The 13297-nt window shown below is 54.0% G+C and overlaps 1 protein-coding gene across 3 annotated transcripts in view; it reads left to right on the top strand.

Annotated features, from left to right (window-relative positions):
* The first annotated feature begins 1402 nt into the window (after positions 1–1402).
* IGSF3 (immunoglobulin superfamily member 3) overlaps positions 1403–13297 on the top strand; it is a 91180-nt gene continuing 79285 nt past the window's right edge. For all 3 annotated transcript variants that reach the window (XM_062192044.1, XM_062192043.1, XM_062192042.1), the window contains exons 1-2: positions 1403–1429; positions 2058–2725. In XM_062192044.1, the coding sequence (XP_062048028.1) occupies positions 2683–2725 (43 nt within the window). In that variant the 5' untranslated portion in view covers positions 1403–1429; positions 2058–2682. The remainder of the gene's footprint in view (positions 1430–2057; positions 2726–13297) is intronic.

Here is a 13297-nt window from a genome sequence, read left to right as displayed (position 1 = left end):
AGACCACCCACTCATTCCTCTCCCTCCCTGTTGCCACCTTGGTGGTCCTGGTCACCGCCCTCTCCTGTCTGGCTTTTCGGCAGCGCCTTCCCCGCCCCCCCCCCCTTTACTCCCACTCCCCCCCCGCTGCCCATAGAGGTCTTTCTTCACATACCAGACAGACCACTCCAGGGCCCTGGGGTCGATTTATCTCCAGCTCACGGTTCCGCTTCTCTCTTGGGTTTGGGTCCCACAGAGATTTCCGGGTCGTCTAACTAACCGTCTCCCCACTCCGGGCCTGCCAGGGGGCTGTCTCCAGGGCCCGTGACCTCTCACCTCCCCCGCCCCGCTCTTCCACTGGTACCTCCCTCTGCGCCTTCAGGTCTACCTGCGTCTCCCTTTGAGCCCCCTCAGCAGAACCCGGCCCGACCAAGTCCGCCCCTCCCCCACGACACAAGGCTGGGGCCGGGACAGTCTGCAACTCTGCACTCTGCACGTCCCCTAGTCTCACGTGTCCACCCCCCCCCCCCCAGCCGCGTAGACTGCGGGCGCCTCGAGGGCAGGCCTGCCCTGTGGTGCCCTGGCCGCCTGGTGGCTGTGTTGGCCCTCTGTTCCACACGTTCAGTGAATACTGAATGAATGAAAAAGCACTTGCTTGCATAGGGCTGTCAGCTATTTCCTGAGTGCGGATGAGTAAGTGCCTTACGACGCTGTCACGCACGCCTCATACAACCCCATTAAGGAAGGCTGACTTTCCCCATATAACAGACGGGGAAACCGAGGCACGGGGCTGTTAAGGAGCTCGGCCCAGCGGCCACAGCCAAGAAACGCAGGAACCGGGGTTAGAACCCAGGCTGTTTCCGAACTCCAGACCCCATCCCAGAGCGCAGGGCCAAGCTGGGGCTCCACTCCGCGAGCAGACCCTAGTCTCCAGCAAAGGGCTTTGTTTTGGCTTCCCGGAGAGGGCACGCGCTCCCGCGCCGCCCGCCCGCCCTCTCCTCGGCTCGCGGCTCCAGGAAGGGCTCGGCAAGGGCCTGCGCATCGCGCCGGCAGCCAGGAGTCTGCGCGCGAGCCCCTGCTTAACTTCGCGCGCCGCCGCCGCCGCCGCCGCCGGGTCTCCCGAGCCGGCCCAGCCCGGGTCCTCGGCGCCCCAGGCCGCCCGCGCGCCCCCGCTCGGCCCCGGGCCCCGGCCGCGCGGCTCGGGGGGCGGGGAGCGGGGGCCGGGGCGGGCCCGGGGGCGGGGCCGCTCGCCGAGGCCGCCGCCCTCGGCCCGCGCTCCGTCGCCCGGTGCTGCGGGCCTGGCTGGAGCCAGAGGGGCGGGGACTCGGGAGGGGCTGGAGCGCGGCTGCTGGTGCGGTTGCGGGCGGAGAGGAGGAAGCGGCGCGTCTCCCGAGGCGTGCACCGCACCGGCAGACCGACGGGCGCGCGGACTGAGCGGGCCGGGGGCGAGGTCAGGCGTCGGCCGGGGGGCGCGGGCGGCGCTGGGGCGGGGGCGGCCGCGAGGGGGGCCCGGGGAGGGAGGCGTGGGGGGACCGGCCGCGGCTGCTCGGGGTCGGGCCCCAGACCCCCTTCCCAGGCCGGTCGGGCGCGAGGCGACCGCGCTCCGGCAGCGGAAAGCGGAGCCCTGGGCTCCCTTCTTCCCCGGCTCTTTTGCTTCCAATCAGCGTGAAATAAACACTCGGGAAGGTAAAACAATAGCGGGCCACCTGGGACGCGGCGCGCTCGGAGCTCCCACGGGCGGGGCGGGGGCCGGGGGTGGGACCGACAGCCGCGGCCGCCCCTCGGAGCGCCGTCCCGCGGTGCCCCCGCCGGGGGTGGGGCTGCTCGCGGCGCCGGGGCTCGGTAGGAGGCCACGGGTAATCCCTGGAGGGAAGCGTTTGGTGAAAGTATTTCAGGAACGCTCGGGTTCCCCACGATGGCTCTGCCCTGGATAGGCAAACTAAGGCGGAGGGCCAGGTAGCGATCTGCCCAAGGTCAGAACGCGGAGGCTACCTGTCCCGGCCCGGGAACGGGACCCAGGGGTCCGGCGCAGCTCGGTGGCGTCTGCCTTTGACAAATCTCTGCCGTGTTTGTTTCAGCAGTCTGCAGGCGTCGTGGGACCGCTGCCGGGCTGCCCCACGCCCGCCGGCCGGCTTCGTGCGTCCCGGGCAGGTGTCAGCTCCGTGGCCCACCACCATGGATGGAGACGGGCTGTTTGATGAAGAATCACCAGCAGTGGACGCCAGCCAGGGTGCGTCGGCTGCCAGAGGTTTTGATCAAGCCTGCCCTTCTCCTTCTGGGGAATCCGAATGAGGAAGATCGCAGGCACTGTCGCCCGCAAGCCAAGGACATTTCTGTATAATCAGCGGATGAAAGGATTTTCTCAGATTCTTTTATTTCCCCCTTTCCTTGAGGATTCATCCAGAGCAATCTACAATTCCAGTGGAAACCGCAAGGCACACGATGTGGCAGAAGCCTGGAGCACCCTCAGAATTGTTCCGGACCCTTCTCTTGGCATAGGGGAGTTTTCTCACGTGCCACCACTGCTGCTCCCCGCCCCCACCCCTCCTTCTGATCTGTTCCCTTTAATCCACTTGCGTGTTCCGAGTTAAGTTCAGTTTCTAAAAACTGCCCTCCGGAGCTGTGAGTGGAGTGCAAGAAATGAGAGATTAGGTGCCGGGGGAAGAGGAAACGCCTGGGTCTGGGCTCCTGGCGGCTGCCGACATGAAGTGCTTCATCCCAGTGCTGAGCTGTCTGGCTGTGCTGGGTAAGTGGCTCTGCTTATCTGGGCGATCGATGTGAAAGTTTAACCTGCTCTGGCTTCCTGTAATTCCTTGTGGTTCTTTCCCATCAGTGGGAGGCCTTGGGGACACCAGGAGGCGGCCGGTGGGTGTCACAGGTTGGAATACAGTGCCAGGAGGATGTGAGGGAATACTGCTGTCTTTAGAAGGGAACATTTGCCATCCTTGGAGTGCCTGCCCTGGGCCTTGGGGTGAGGTACCCCATCTGTGCTCACACGCATCCACGGTTTAGGGACTCGGTGTGGCTTGTGGGCTGCTCCTTCCGGTATTAGAAACTGGACACCAAATGTGTTTGCTCTTGCATTAATTCCGGTTTGGGAAGTGGCACCCTCGATCTCCCTCTGTCTTGAGTTGGTCCAATGATCCTGATGGCACTTTCACCGTGATGAGAAGTGGTAGTGGGTGGGGTGTGGCTGGAGGGATGCTTTGCCCTACCTTCTGTGGACTCTGGGCTGGTAATAGCATTTGAGGATGCCAGTCACATGTCTTCTCACCACGGAAGCGCCACTCATACTTCTGCAAGGAGGAATTGAAGCTGACTGGTAAGGCATGCATTAGGATTGGCTTTTGGGATCAGCTGAGTGTTTACAGAGGGGAGAAAAAGCTGTGGCCCTAGAGGAGCTATGGCATGATTCACCCCTCCCCCTTCCCAACATGGTCTGTTCCTCTCCAGCCCCTGAGCATGGCCTTAGGTGTGATTTCCTAAGAGGTGGCCAGCCTCTCTGATAAACTCTAGCCAGACCTCCCACAGGAGCACACGCCCCGCCCCCTGTGCTGCCCCTGCCTCAGGTCTTTGCATTTCCAAATCTTGGAGTCTTGCAGGTAGGGAGCTTATCTGTGATCTGTTGGCAGTGGAGAGGGCACCCAGGCATCGCCCGCACGCTGGAGGGAGGTCACAGGTGTGTGCAAAGAGAATAGTGGACTTTGGAGTTAGAGGACCTGCATTCCGATCGTCCGAATCACAATAAAACATCGAAGGGCTATTGTACCATTAGAGGATGAAAGGTATAAGGATATAAGTGACTGCCTTGAGTCACCGCTGGAACTCAAGCTGGTTCTCAAACTTGGGTGCCTGCTGGTATCGCTGGGGATGTGCAGAAATTCTGATGTTCAGGCCACAGCCCCAGACCCTTGACACCAGGCTCCCTGGGGAGGGGGTCTTTTAGCTCTCCCAGGTCATTGCACGTGTGAGTCTGAGGACTGGTGTGTGAGTTCCTGTGTGCCAGCCTCCACTGCCAACCCACGTGGAACCCCAGTCTACAGAGTGTCTCTGTGTCTCCTGGATGTTCAGGCAGTCAGGAAGGCAGGTAGCCCTCCATCTGCTAGTCCCTAGCACTGGATCTGTGTGCCTGTTGTACTGTGTGTGTGTCATTCGCTTGGTGTCTGGGTTTAAATCAGCAATTAGTGATTCATGTGGATTGAATGGGACACAAACAAGGAAAGCCCTCCGGGAGGTTTGGGTGTTGGGCGGGGGTGTGTAGCGAAGACTGGAAAGAGGCTTGAGTGCAAGGGTGGGGCCCAGAGGAGGCCCAGGAAGCACCAATGGGAAAGCAAGGCAATGTGACATTTGTGCCTTTTGTTTCTTTTGGCTGCTTAAGAAATGTAAGGCTGCCTGCTGGTCCCCCTGCTGTTTGCTCTCTCTGGGCTGCTCAGTGCCAGCACTGGACGGGCGCTGTCATCCTCATCTTCCCTCCCCACTCTGCTTCCCGTGTAAACAGATGCCAGGAGGAAAATGAGCAAGGTGGCCTTCAAGGGGGAATGGTGGTGGCAGGAGGCCAGGCGTGGGGCAGAGGGACATGGTTTAGAACTGTGGGGATGCATGCTTTGGAGTCCCTCCCTCTAGTGGAACCTCACTCCGATGGCTGTTAGCATGGCCGGGGAGGGGGCTTTGCTGCCGTGTTCTTGCCCCCAGAGAAGCAGAAGGTGTTTGTGGAAGGAAGAAAACTCGCGCTGGGGTCTTGTTTCCTGCTTGCCGGCTGTCTGGTGTGGTCCGATGCACGCGTCAGCATTCTTACTGGGGCATGAGTTACTGTGGTGTGCAAATGTAAAACAGCAAAGAATCCCAAGGTTGTAAGCCTGTGTGGGTCACACACCTGGAAAATAAATTGGCTTGCCAAAAGTTGGACAAGACTCTGCACAGGAGGCAGCCTCTGGAGGTGGCGATTTGAGGGAGAAGATCTGGGATGGGGTCCATGGGAGGAAGTTCTGGGATACTTGGGAACTCCTTGACATCATTAGACTTGGGTTTTTCTTGGCCAGTGTCTGGGATTTGGGTCAGGTCCCTCTCGTTCTGGCTGTTGGGATACTAATTTTGTGCTTGTCTTTATCCTACGGAAGCTACTGGGCTTGTCCTCTGGACCACTGTGTCTTGTTTCCTTCTGTAGCAGCCCTGGTGCCACACCCACTCAGCTGCCACCACAGCCCTTGTTCCAATGCCAGAGCCTCTGTAAGCCCGCGTCTGGTTGAGCCATGAGAATAGAGAAGTCTCTGCTACTGAGAATGGGTGGCACCAGAGGGTCGGAAGAGGAGACGGGCAGGAGGGACTGATGTGACTGTGGCATGAGTGTGCAACAGAGGGAATGGGGAGGGAGGGTGGGAAAGAGGTTGGGGCTGTGCCTGTGCCTAGGAGCAGCCTGGGTGAGTGGCAGTGACAGTGTGGGGGAGAGAATGGGGTTAAGTCTGCAAGAACAGGAAAGGAATCATTGGGAGAGCTGATTGGAAGTCTTAGACACAGAAAGCACATTTCCATTTTGCGTGGCCATGAAGAGTTTATACCCTCTGGACCAGTGCTGAAGTTGCACACAAGGTGGACTGGATTTTAAAAGTGAGCAGTGAGAAGTGTAGGTGATTGGGACCTCTCCGGGTGATCACAGCAGAGTCTGTAGAGGTCATGTTCATTGATGTTCTCCAAGTTCATTTGCGGAGTTTGGGGAGCCTCCGGTTCAAGGGGGACAGGGCTAGGGAAGGGATCACTTACTTCCCGGTTAGGTAGGGACAGCTTCTCAGGGGAGAGGCCAGAGGAAGCTTTTGAAAGAGATTGACAGGAACTTTGATGTAGTGATGGGCATGAGCTCAGAGGCGGGACTGGGGTGATCAAAGGCAGAAGAGCAGGAGGAGGTGGAGGAGAGGAGGGAGTGGTGTGGGGCAGGCGGGCAAAGGGATTTCGAGGGAAGGGATGAGGATGGTGGTTTATGAACGAGGCAACACTGCTGTTCTGACACTTGTCCCAGAGGTAATGCCCTCTCCTTTCCTAGGGACCCTGGCCAAGGGCTCTGAGGAAGCACTAGGCAGGCTAGGGAGCCAGGGAACTGTGAGGATCACTGAGCTAGCTGCCTGTAGGCACCGAGTGCTCCTGTTGTGGCACTACGGCAAGACTCTTGCTATTATCCTAACAGTCGTCATACCAGCTCTGCTGGCTGCGGCCCTCACTAAGCCTAAGCAAGCCCTAGCTCATCCAGTCCTCAAAGCAGCCCCGCCAAATAGACTTCTCATGTGGTCACTGTGGAATAGACGGGGATGTTAAGGTCCCAGGAGTTGCCCTGTGGTAAATTACTGCCTAGGATGATACAGTGCTCCACAGGGCCTGGGACCCAGGCTCCTCCTGTCTCATTCCATGTCCAGGCCCTCCATTCTCAAGGTCATCTCAGGGTCCGAGACTGCTACTCCAGTCCCAGCCATCGGGAGGAAGAAGATCTGCAAAAGGCAGGCCTCATAGCACTCACAGCCACTTCCTGGAAGTTTCACCCACACCTGTGCTTTCAGCTCCATTGGCTAGGACTAGGTCACATGACCCTATGTAGCTGTAAGAGAGGCGGGGAAATATTCGCCTTATTCTGAGGATCTGTGTGCCCTGCTGGAAACCTGGGGTTCTGTTACTGCGAGGAAAGGAGAGAGCAAGTTGGTGGGAGACAGCTGCTGGCTTGCCATAGTCCCAGAGCTAATAAGTGGCAGAGCAGGGTTTCAAAGCCAGAGCCGCTTGGTCCCTTCACTGCCCACTTTGGGAGTCTGAAGCCCAGGCCCTGGCCTCTGGGAAGCCTTGCTGGGGAGACCTGGGCTACGTGAGCCAAGAGTTGTTGCCTAGGAAGCGTAAGTGAGCCTATAATTAAACACTACATGGTGTGGTTTTAGCAGTGAGTACTATCGTGTTTATAGGGTGCTTGGGGCCTGTCACTGTATAAACACTTTCCCGAGCGTGCCCTTCTGAAGAAAGTGCGGAAGGACATCTCTGCTGTGGTCTGTGCTGCAGCCCCAGCACTCAGCCCTGTGCCAGGCGCGACGTAAGTAGCTGTTCAGTTAACTGCCGGATGAGTGAATGGTTTCATGAGGTAGCGGGTGCTGTGTCCTGGCCTCCTTGATCAGGGTGGGGAATTCAAGGCTCAGGGAGGTTGAATCATTTTGCTCAAGGAAAAGAACCGGAAGCTGGCAGAGCCTGAATTTGAATCTGAGTCTGTGTGATTGTAGAGCTGGCACCTTTACTTCACCAAACAGGGCTGCTTAACCTTTGTGTGTGTGTGTGCTATGGCTCCTTTTGCTGGCTGGAGAAGCCTTCTGGGCATAAGATTGAAAAATGCAGAGATAAAAATACATAGGCTAACAAAGAAAACCAATTCTATTGAAACATCGCCATCATCAAAATATTAAAACACAGATCTGTGATCGAGCAATTTGCCTCTTTAACAACCTGTTAAATCAAATCACAGCCTCTGACTGCGGGCCTAGCAATTGTGCTACTTTTGGGGTAGTGACGAGGGTAAATGATCTTTGGAGGTCCCTGCATCGACTGTGCTGTGATGGGAAGGTGTGTGTGATGTCCATCATGGACAGATCCTAGGCACTAGGGAGTTGCTGTGTGGTCGTCTGCTTTGATAAGCGAAGGAATGATTATACTTCACTTAGAGGCCAGTGGAAATTAAGATGTAATTTTTTTCTCTATTCCAGCTCACATACCTCCTGAATGCTGTGGAGTCCTGCAGAGTTCAAAGTAACGTTCGATGCAGGTGGTGGTTGTTGGGGAAAGACACTGTGGAGAGGACCTGGGCTCGGCTTTCAGAATGGGCAGGATTTGCACAGGGAAGGGCATTCTGATAAGGCAGAGGCAGAGGAGTTAGCGGTCTCAATGGTGAGGGAGAGGCCTTAGAGACTGGCGAGGTGACTGGCAGTTTTAAGGACCAGTTCAGGTGGGAGGATGCAGGTTCACAGAGAACTAGCCTCGATGACCAAGAGTTTAGGATGCGGGCTTAGCCTGGATCCCAAGGACCCAGACTGCTTCCACTGGGCCCAGGACCAGAACCTAGAAGAAGTGGCTCCAACCACCTCCTGGCCTCGGTGCCTTGTGCACCATGAATTATGACTGCTTGATGAACGTGTTCAGGTTCATGTGAGAGTCCCTCATTGCCATGAGCAGACACCTGTTTGCTCGCTGCTTCAAAGTGAGCGTGGCTCTTCCTTGTAAAGGGTGGGTTTGTTAAGTGAAGGAAATGTAAGACACCTGTGTGTGAATGCCCCCTGGTTTTCAAAGAAATGAGTAGTTGCATCAAAATCAAGCTTGTATTTGTGGAAGATCACATGGTGCCGAGTCCCCTCATCTAAGAACCCTTTATTACGTGGCTAAATCGTGGGCCACAGCGGCAGACACTTGGCAGAGACCCTGGCGATGGACCTCCCTTAACTGGAATCCTCACCTAAGTGGGATTTTGGTTTCAGTTTTTGAATGCCACCTTTGGAAGGGCAAAGAATGACAAACCATAGTACAAGGATTTGTTCTGGAAATCGGCTTCCAAGCAGTCGTCATCCTGGTCGCCGTGTCTTCCCCATCTGTAATTATAGCAGCAGAAAAGAATGATGATCCTGAATCAAAGATTAAATTATATGAACTCTACCCAGGCTGCAAAGTGGTCTCTAATAGGCTTTATGATAATGAGAGGTGAAGCAAAGCTTCTACCTAACCTTTGTTTAACCCTGTAGCAAAATGCACCGGGGTGCCCTGTTCCCCATCATCCAGGCCACGGTGGCTTTGCTGCGACACCGCCGTATCCTTCCCCTCCAGGTTGGAGAAGATGAGCAGTGGAACAAATGGCAAATCGATTTGCTGTGGCCCGGAAGACAGTGACCTAATGTTCTCTCTGAGGATGAATGTCTGTCGGAGGGGTGGAGGCAAGGCGCGTTCTTGTCATCAGCCTCACGGAGAGGGAGGAGGAGGCTGCAGGAGTTGGGAGAAGTCGATCTGGAAAGGTTTTCTGGAAGAGGTGGAATTCTAGGCTTTTTTTAAAAGTGGGAGCAGGGTGATGTTGTGCCAGAACTTTGGGGTGGAGGGGCCACTTTGAGAAGACCTCAGAAGGTGGAGAAGCCGGAAGTGGCTGTGGGTGGGGGTCCAATGGAGGTGGATGGGGAAGAGCACTTGGTTGGCATGAGGACTGGGGCCGGAGAGAGGTGAGAGGTTCCAGGAAGCTGTGGGTGGGCGTCCTGGAGGGTCCCCACGAGGAGTGGCAGGATTGGCTTGAGAGTGCCTGGAGGTGGGGGTTGGGAGGCAGAGCTGAAAGGTGGCCTCTTCCCGGCCCAGAGCAAAGGGCTTGGGGCACTCCTCTACTCTGTCAGAGCAGACGCTCTTACCACAATGTGATGGCAAGAAAGCAGTGTCTTCTCATAGGGGCTCTACCCCATCAACTTTCAGGGCCCCAGGCCTCCCCTTAATTAGCACAACAGGGGCCAGCACTGAGGTGCAACAGGTTAAGCCGGCATCTCATACAGCAGAGCTGGTTCAAGTCCTGGCTACTCTGCTTCTGGTCCAGCTCCCTGCTAATGTGCCTGGGAAGGTAGCCCAAGTGCTTGGGCCCCTGCAACCCACGTGGGTGACCCAGATGGAGTTCCTGGCTCCTGGCTTCAGCTTGGACCAGCCCCAGCCATTGCAACCACTTGGGGAGTGAACCAACAATGGAAGGTCTTGCTTTCTTTCTGTCTGTCTCTTGCTTTGCCTTTCAAGTAGATACATTTTAAAGAGAAAAAAGAAAAAAAACGATAATTACTTAAAAAAAAACCCCAGAACAAAAAAGAAAATAGGATGCTGGTTGTGTATTGCTTCCCACGATGATTCTTTGATGTAGTGGAGTTTGCTGTGGCTTGCCATAAGTTGGTGTTATTTTTGGGTGTTAATTCTCTTTTTGCCTGTGACACCCATTGTCCTCTGTCGCACTGCCTCTCTTTTTATGGGATGAGTACCATCTCCGCTCTGAGCTGGGCACTGGGCACCTGTGGCATCGCTGGTAATGGCTCTGCGGCATGAGGCAGGCTTCCGACTTCCACGTTTCAAGGACCCTTTTTATTAACTCCCTCTCCCCTAGGAGCCCCATATTTCGAAATCTGTTTTCCAGATAGACAGCATTTATTAAGGAGTAATTAATCTGCTTTCCCTAGATGATAGCCGGTGTGATTGTCACATTTCATATAGTCCAGCTGTAAAGCAAAGAGCAATGTGGTGCTGTGAGTGGCTGGTGACCAAAGCCTGCCTTTGCCTGGCTTGTTAGGTGCCCTCGCCCTGCGTCTCCACTGCTGGGTTTTTTTGAATTTCTCAGGTAGCCACGTTCCCGATCCCAGCTGCTGCTTTGGGCTTAGGGACCTTGGATAACCTAAGTGGTGTTTGCTCATTAATAGTTGTGTTGGTGACCTTGATTGACTTTGCTTGGAAGCACTTGGAGTAGCAAGAGGAAAAGAACATCTGGAGTTGAGCAGTCACCTTTCCCTGCAGGTCCAGCCACACCTACCCTACCCTGGCCAGGCACAGTCTGCTTTTTTTTTTTTAAACTTCCCAGGAATAGAATTTTGCAACATCTTAGGAAATATTAATTTACACTGAAGATTTGATAAGTCATAATTTTTTTAAGACTTATTTTTTTTTGTTTGTTTGAAAGGCAGAGGTACAGAGATAGGAGAGACAACAGAGAGAGACAGAGACAGAGAGATCTTTTCATCTCCTGATTCCTCCCCAAATGGCTGCAATGGCCTGGGCTAGGCCAGGCTGAAGCCAGGAGCCAGGAGCTTCTTCTGGGCCTCTCACATGGGTGCAGGGGTCCAGATATCTGGGCCATCTTCCTGTGCTTTCCCAGACACATTAGGAAGGAGCTGGATCAGAAGCGGAACAGCCAGGTCTCGAACCAGCACTCATAGGGGATGCCAGCGTCACAGGTGGAGGCTTAACCTGCTACGCTGCAGTGCCGGCCCCTAAGTCATAATTTAAAACAGCAAATAAAGTGCTTTGGGGCAGAGTGATACATAGAAGTAAGAGGGTAGGGTACTGGTTTCAACTTCAGATGCTAGCTTCTGTTTGTTTGCTTTGGTTTTTGAGTTTCACTTTTTTGACCCGGGTAACAGTGAATGTAATTTTGTTGTAAGAAGTGCAGAAAGTAAGTACGACCCTTTCTACCTCCCCTGCCTGTTACTGGATTTCATGCAGATTCTATACAGTTTGAGATACATCCTTTCACACTCTTCTCTATGCGCATACCCACGCAAATATAGATTTTTTTCCTGACATAAATGGAGTCATACAGAACATGTTGTTCAATGCCATGATTTTACAGGGGTGATTTACTTCACTATTTTTTCAGACTTAATTTCATGGCCATATCAGAACTGATTTGGGTATTTTGTAGCTAGTTGAAGCTGTAGTTTGTGAAGTTACCAGGGAGCAGTGAGCCTCATTCAATAGCTGTGTAACAGAATACTTTTGTCCTGCTGTATCAAGAGAGCAAGGGTCATAACAAACACACTACTCAAATTTTAGTCTATTTAATGAGAATAATTCACTGTTGTGAACGTTTTCTTTGAAAAACACATACATTGAACAAATTAGGCACATTCACGTTTGATTGACTGCCTATAATTTTGAAATTATGTTAAATTAAAATGAAGCCTTCATTAAAATGAAGACAGCCATAAATACTAGGGGAGGGGAGTTGTGTCTGATCACCCAAGTGTCCTTGTTTATTTATAGATTAGAACAAAATGAGATGTTTTCTTTCTTTCTTTCTTTCTTTCTTTTTTTTTTTTTTTTTAAGATTTATTTATCTATTTGAAAGGCAGAGTTACAGAGAGAAAGGGAGAGAGATCTTCCTTCTCCTGGTACACTCCCCAGATGGCTGCAAGGGCTGGGACTGGGCCAGGCCAAAGTCAGGGGCTAGGAGCTTCCTTCGGGTCTCCCATTTGGGTGGCAGGGGCCCAAGCACCTGGGTCATCCTCCACGGCTTTCCCAGGCACATTAGCAGGGAGCTGGATTGGAAGTGGAGCAGCCAGGACGCAACCAGCAGGTCCTGGTGTTTTCAGTTCCCTACTGATTCCTCCTTCTGGAATGATCTGGACTGCAGTGAGCTCTAAGGTTGCTGGCGACCAGCTCAACATTTCCGACTTTCACACAGAGGAAGAGAACTTTTTTTTCCCTTTTAGCCTTGCAGAAGCTGTAGAAAGGTTATCATTTCAGAGCGTCGGGTTTCTTCTCACATGCACTTGGGTGACTTTCTTTAAAACCCCAGAGCAAAAGCAGGTTTCTGGGATGGTTCCCTTTGGGCCTGATTTTAAAAGGGTTGCTCCTCTGGCAGGATGGGTGTTGGGTTCCCTTATCGCCTCTCCAGTCCAGTCCAGTAGGGGTCTGACCTGCTGCTACCCTTTCTGAGGCCGTCTGAGGCTGCCCAAGGCTGCCCAAGGCTGCCTCGGTTCTCCTGGACTCGACTTACAATACTTCCCTGCAACGGCTTTCCATCAGTTCCTTCGACAAATATTTGAGTGCCTGCTGCAAGCACTCATTGTTCTGTTATCTCAAATGCCACAGAATTAAAAGCTGAAATCCTACGTTCGGAGGAGTCACCTGATACGTATTTCCAATCTTTCATAAATAGCATGGTTAATTAAAAACACTCTGATATCAGGGAACTCTTTTTGATCCCTAAGGCAAGTGTTTTTTTTCTTCTCCCCCATTATTCTTTAACGTCTTTTCTTCCTGTTTTGTTCTCAGCTCTTCCTCAGGAGCCAGACCCTGCCTTGGGAGCACTGATACAGGCCCCTTTAGGAATAAGACGTTATTGTGGGTGGGGTGAGGGTGGGGGTGGGTGGAGGGCAATCTTTTCCTCTTGAAAATAAGCAAGTCCTGGATGGTGGAATGCGGAGGCTGTTGTCTGTCTGCGGGAATGGGGGATTTCATGCTTAGCTCTGACTTTCTAGGAAGCCAGAACAAAAGAGAAGTGGGGAAGTGACATGACTCTCATCAGACATGCACAGCTTTCTTTTGAGGTCCCTGCGGGAGCCATGGGAAGGGAGGCTGTGGGGACCTGGCCCCAGGCCCTCACCTGCGCTGGGCCCGTTCACCAGCAGCCGCTGTGTCAGCCAGCTCGTCCAGACTCGGGGTAACCCTAAGGAGGCACTCAGCTCTGCTTGTCTCAGAGGTCACTGTTGACTTCCTGCAGGGTAACCCGGGGCTTCTCTGGCCTGTGTGAGTCCCATAAGTCTGCAGGCCCTGGGGTGGAATTTGCCGTGGCACTGAGCAGGCTGCTCCT

This window comes from Lepus europaeus, chromosome 5 (assembly GCF_033115175.1).
Source record: "Lepus europaeus isolate LE1 chromosome 5, mLepTim1.pri, whole genome shotgun sequence".
Lineage (NCBI taxonomy): Eukaryota > Metazoa > Chordata > Mammalia > Lagomorpha > Leporidae > Lepus > Lepus europaeus.
The sequence above is the reverse complement of the archived record's forward strand: the minus strand, read 5'-3'. Positions and strand labels throughout refer to the sequence as shown.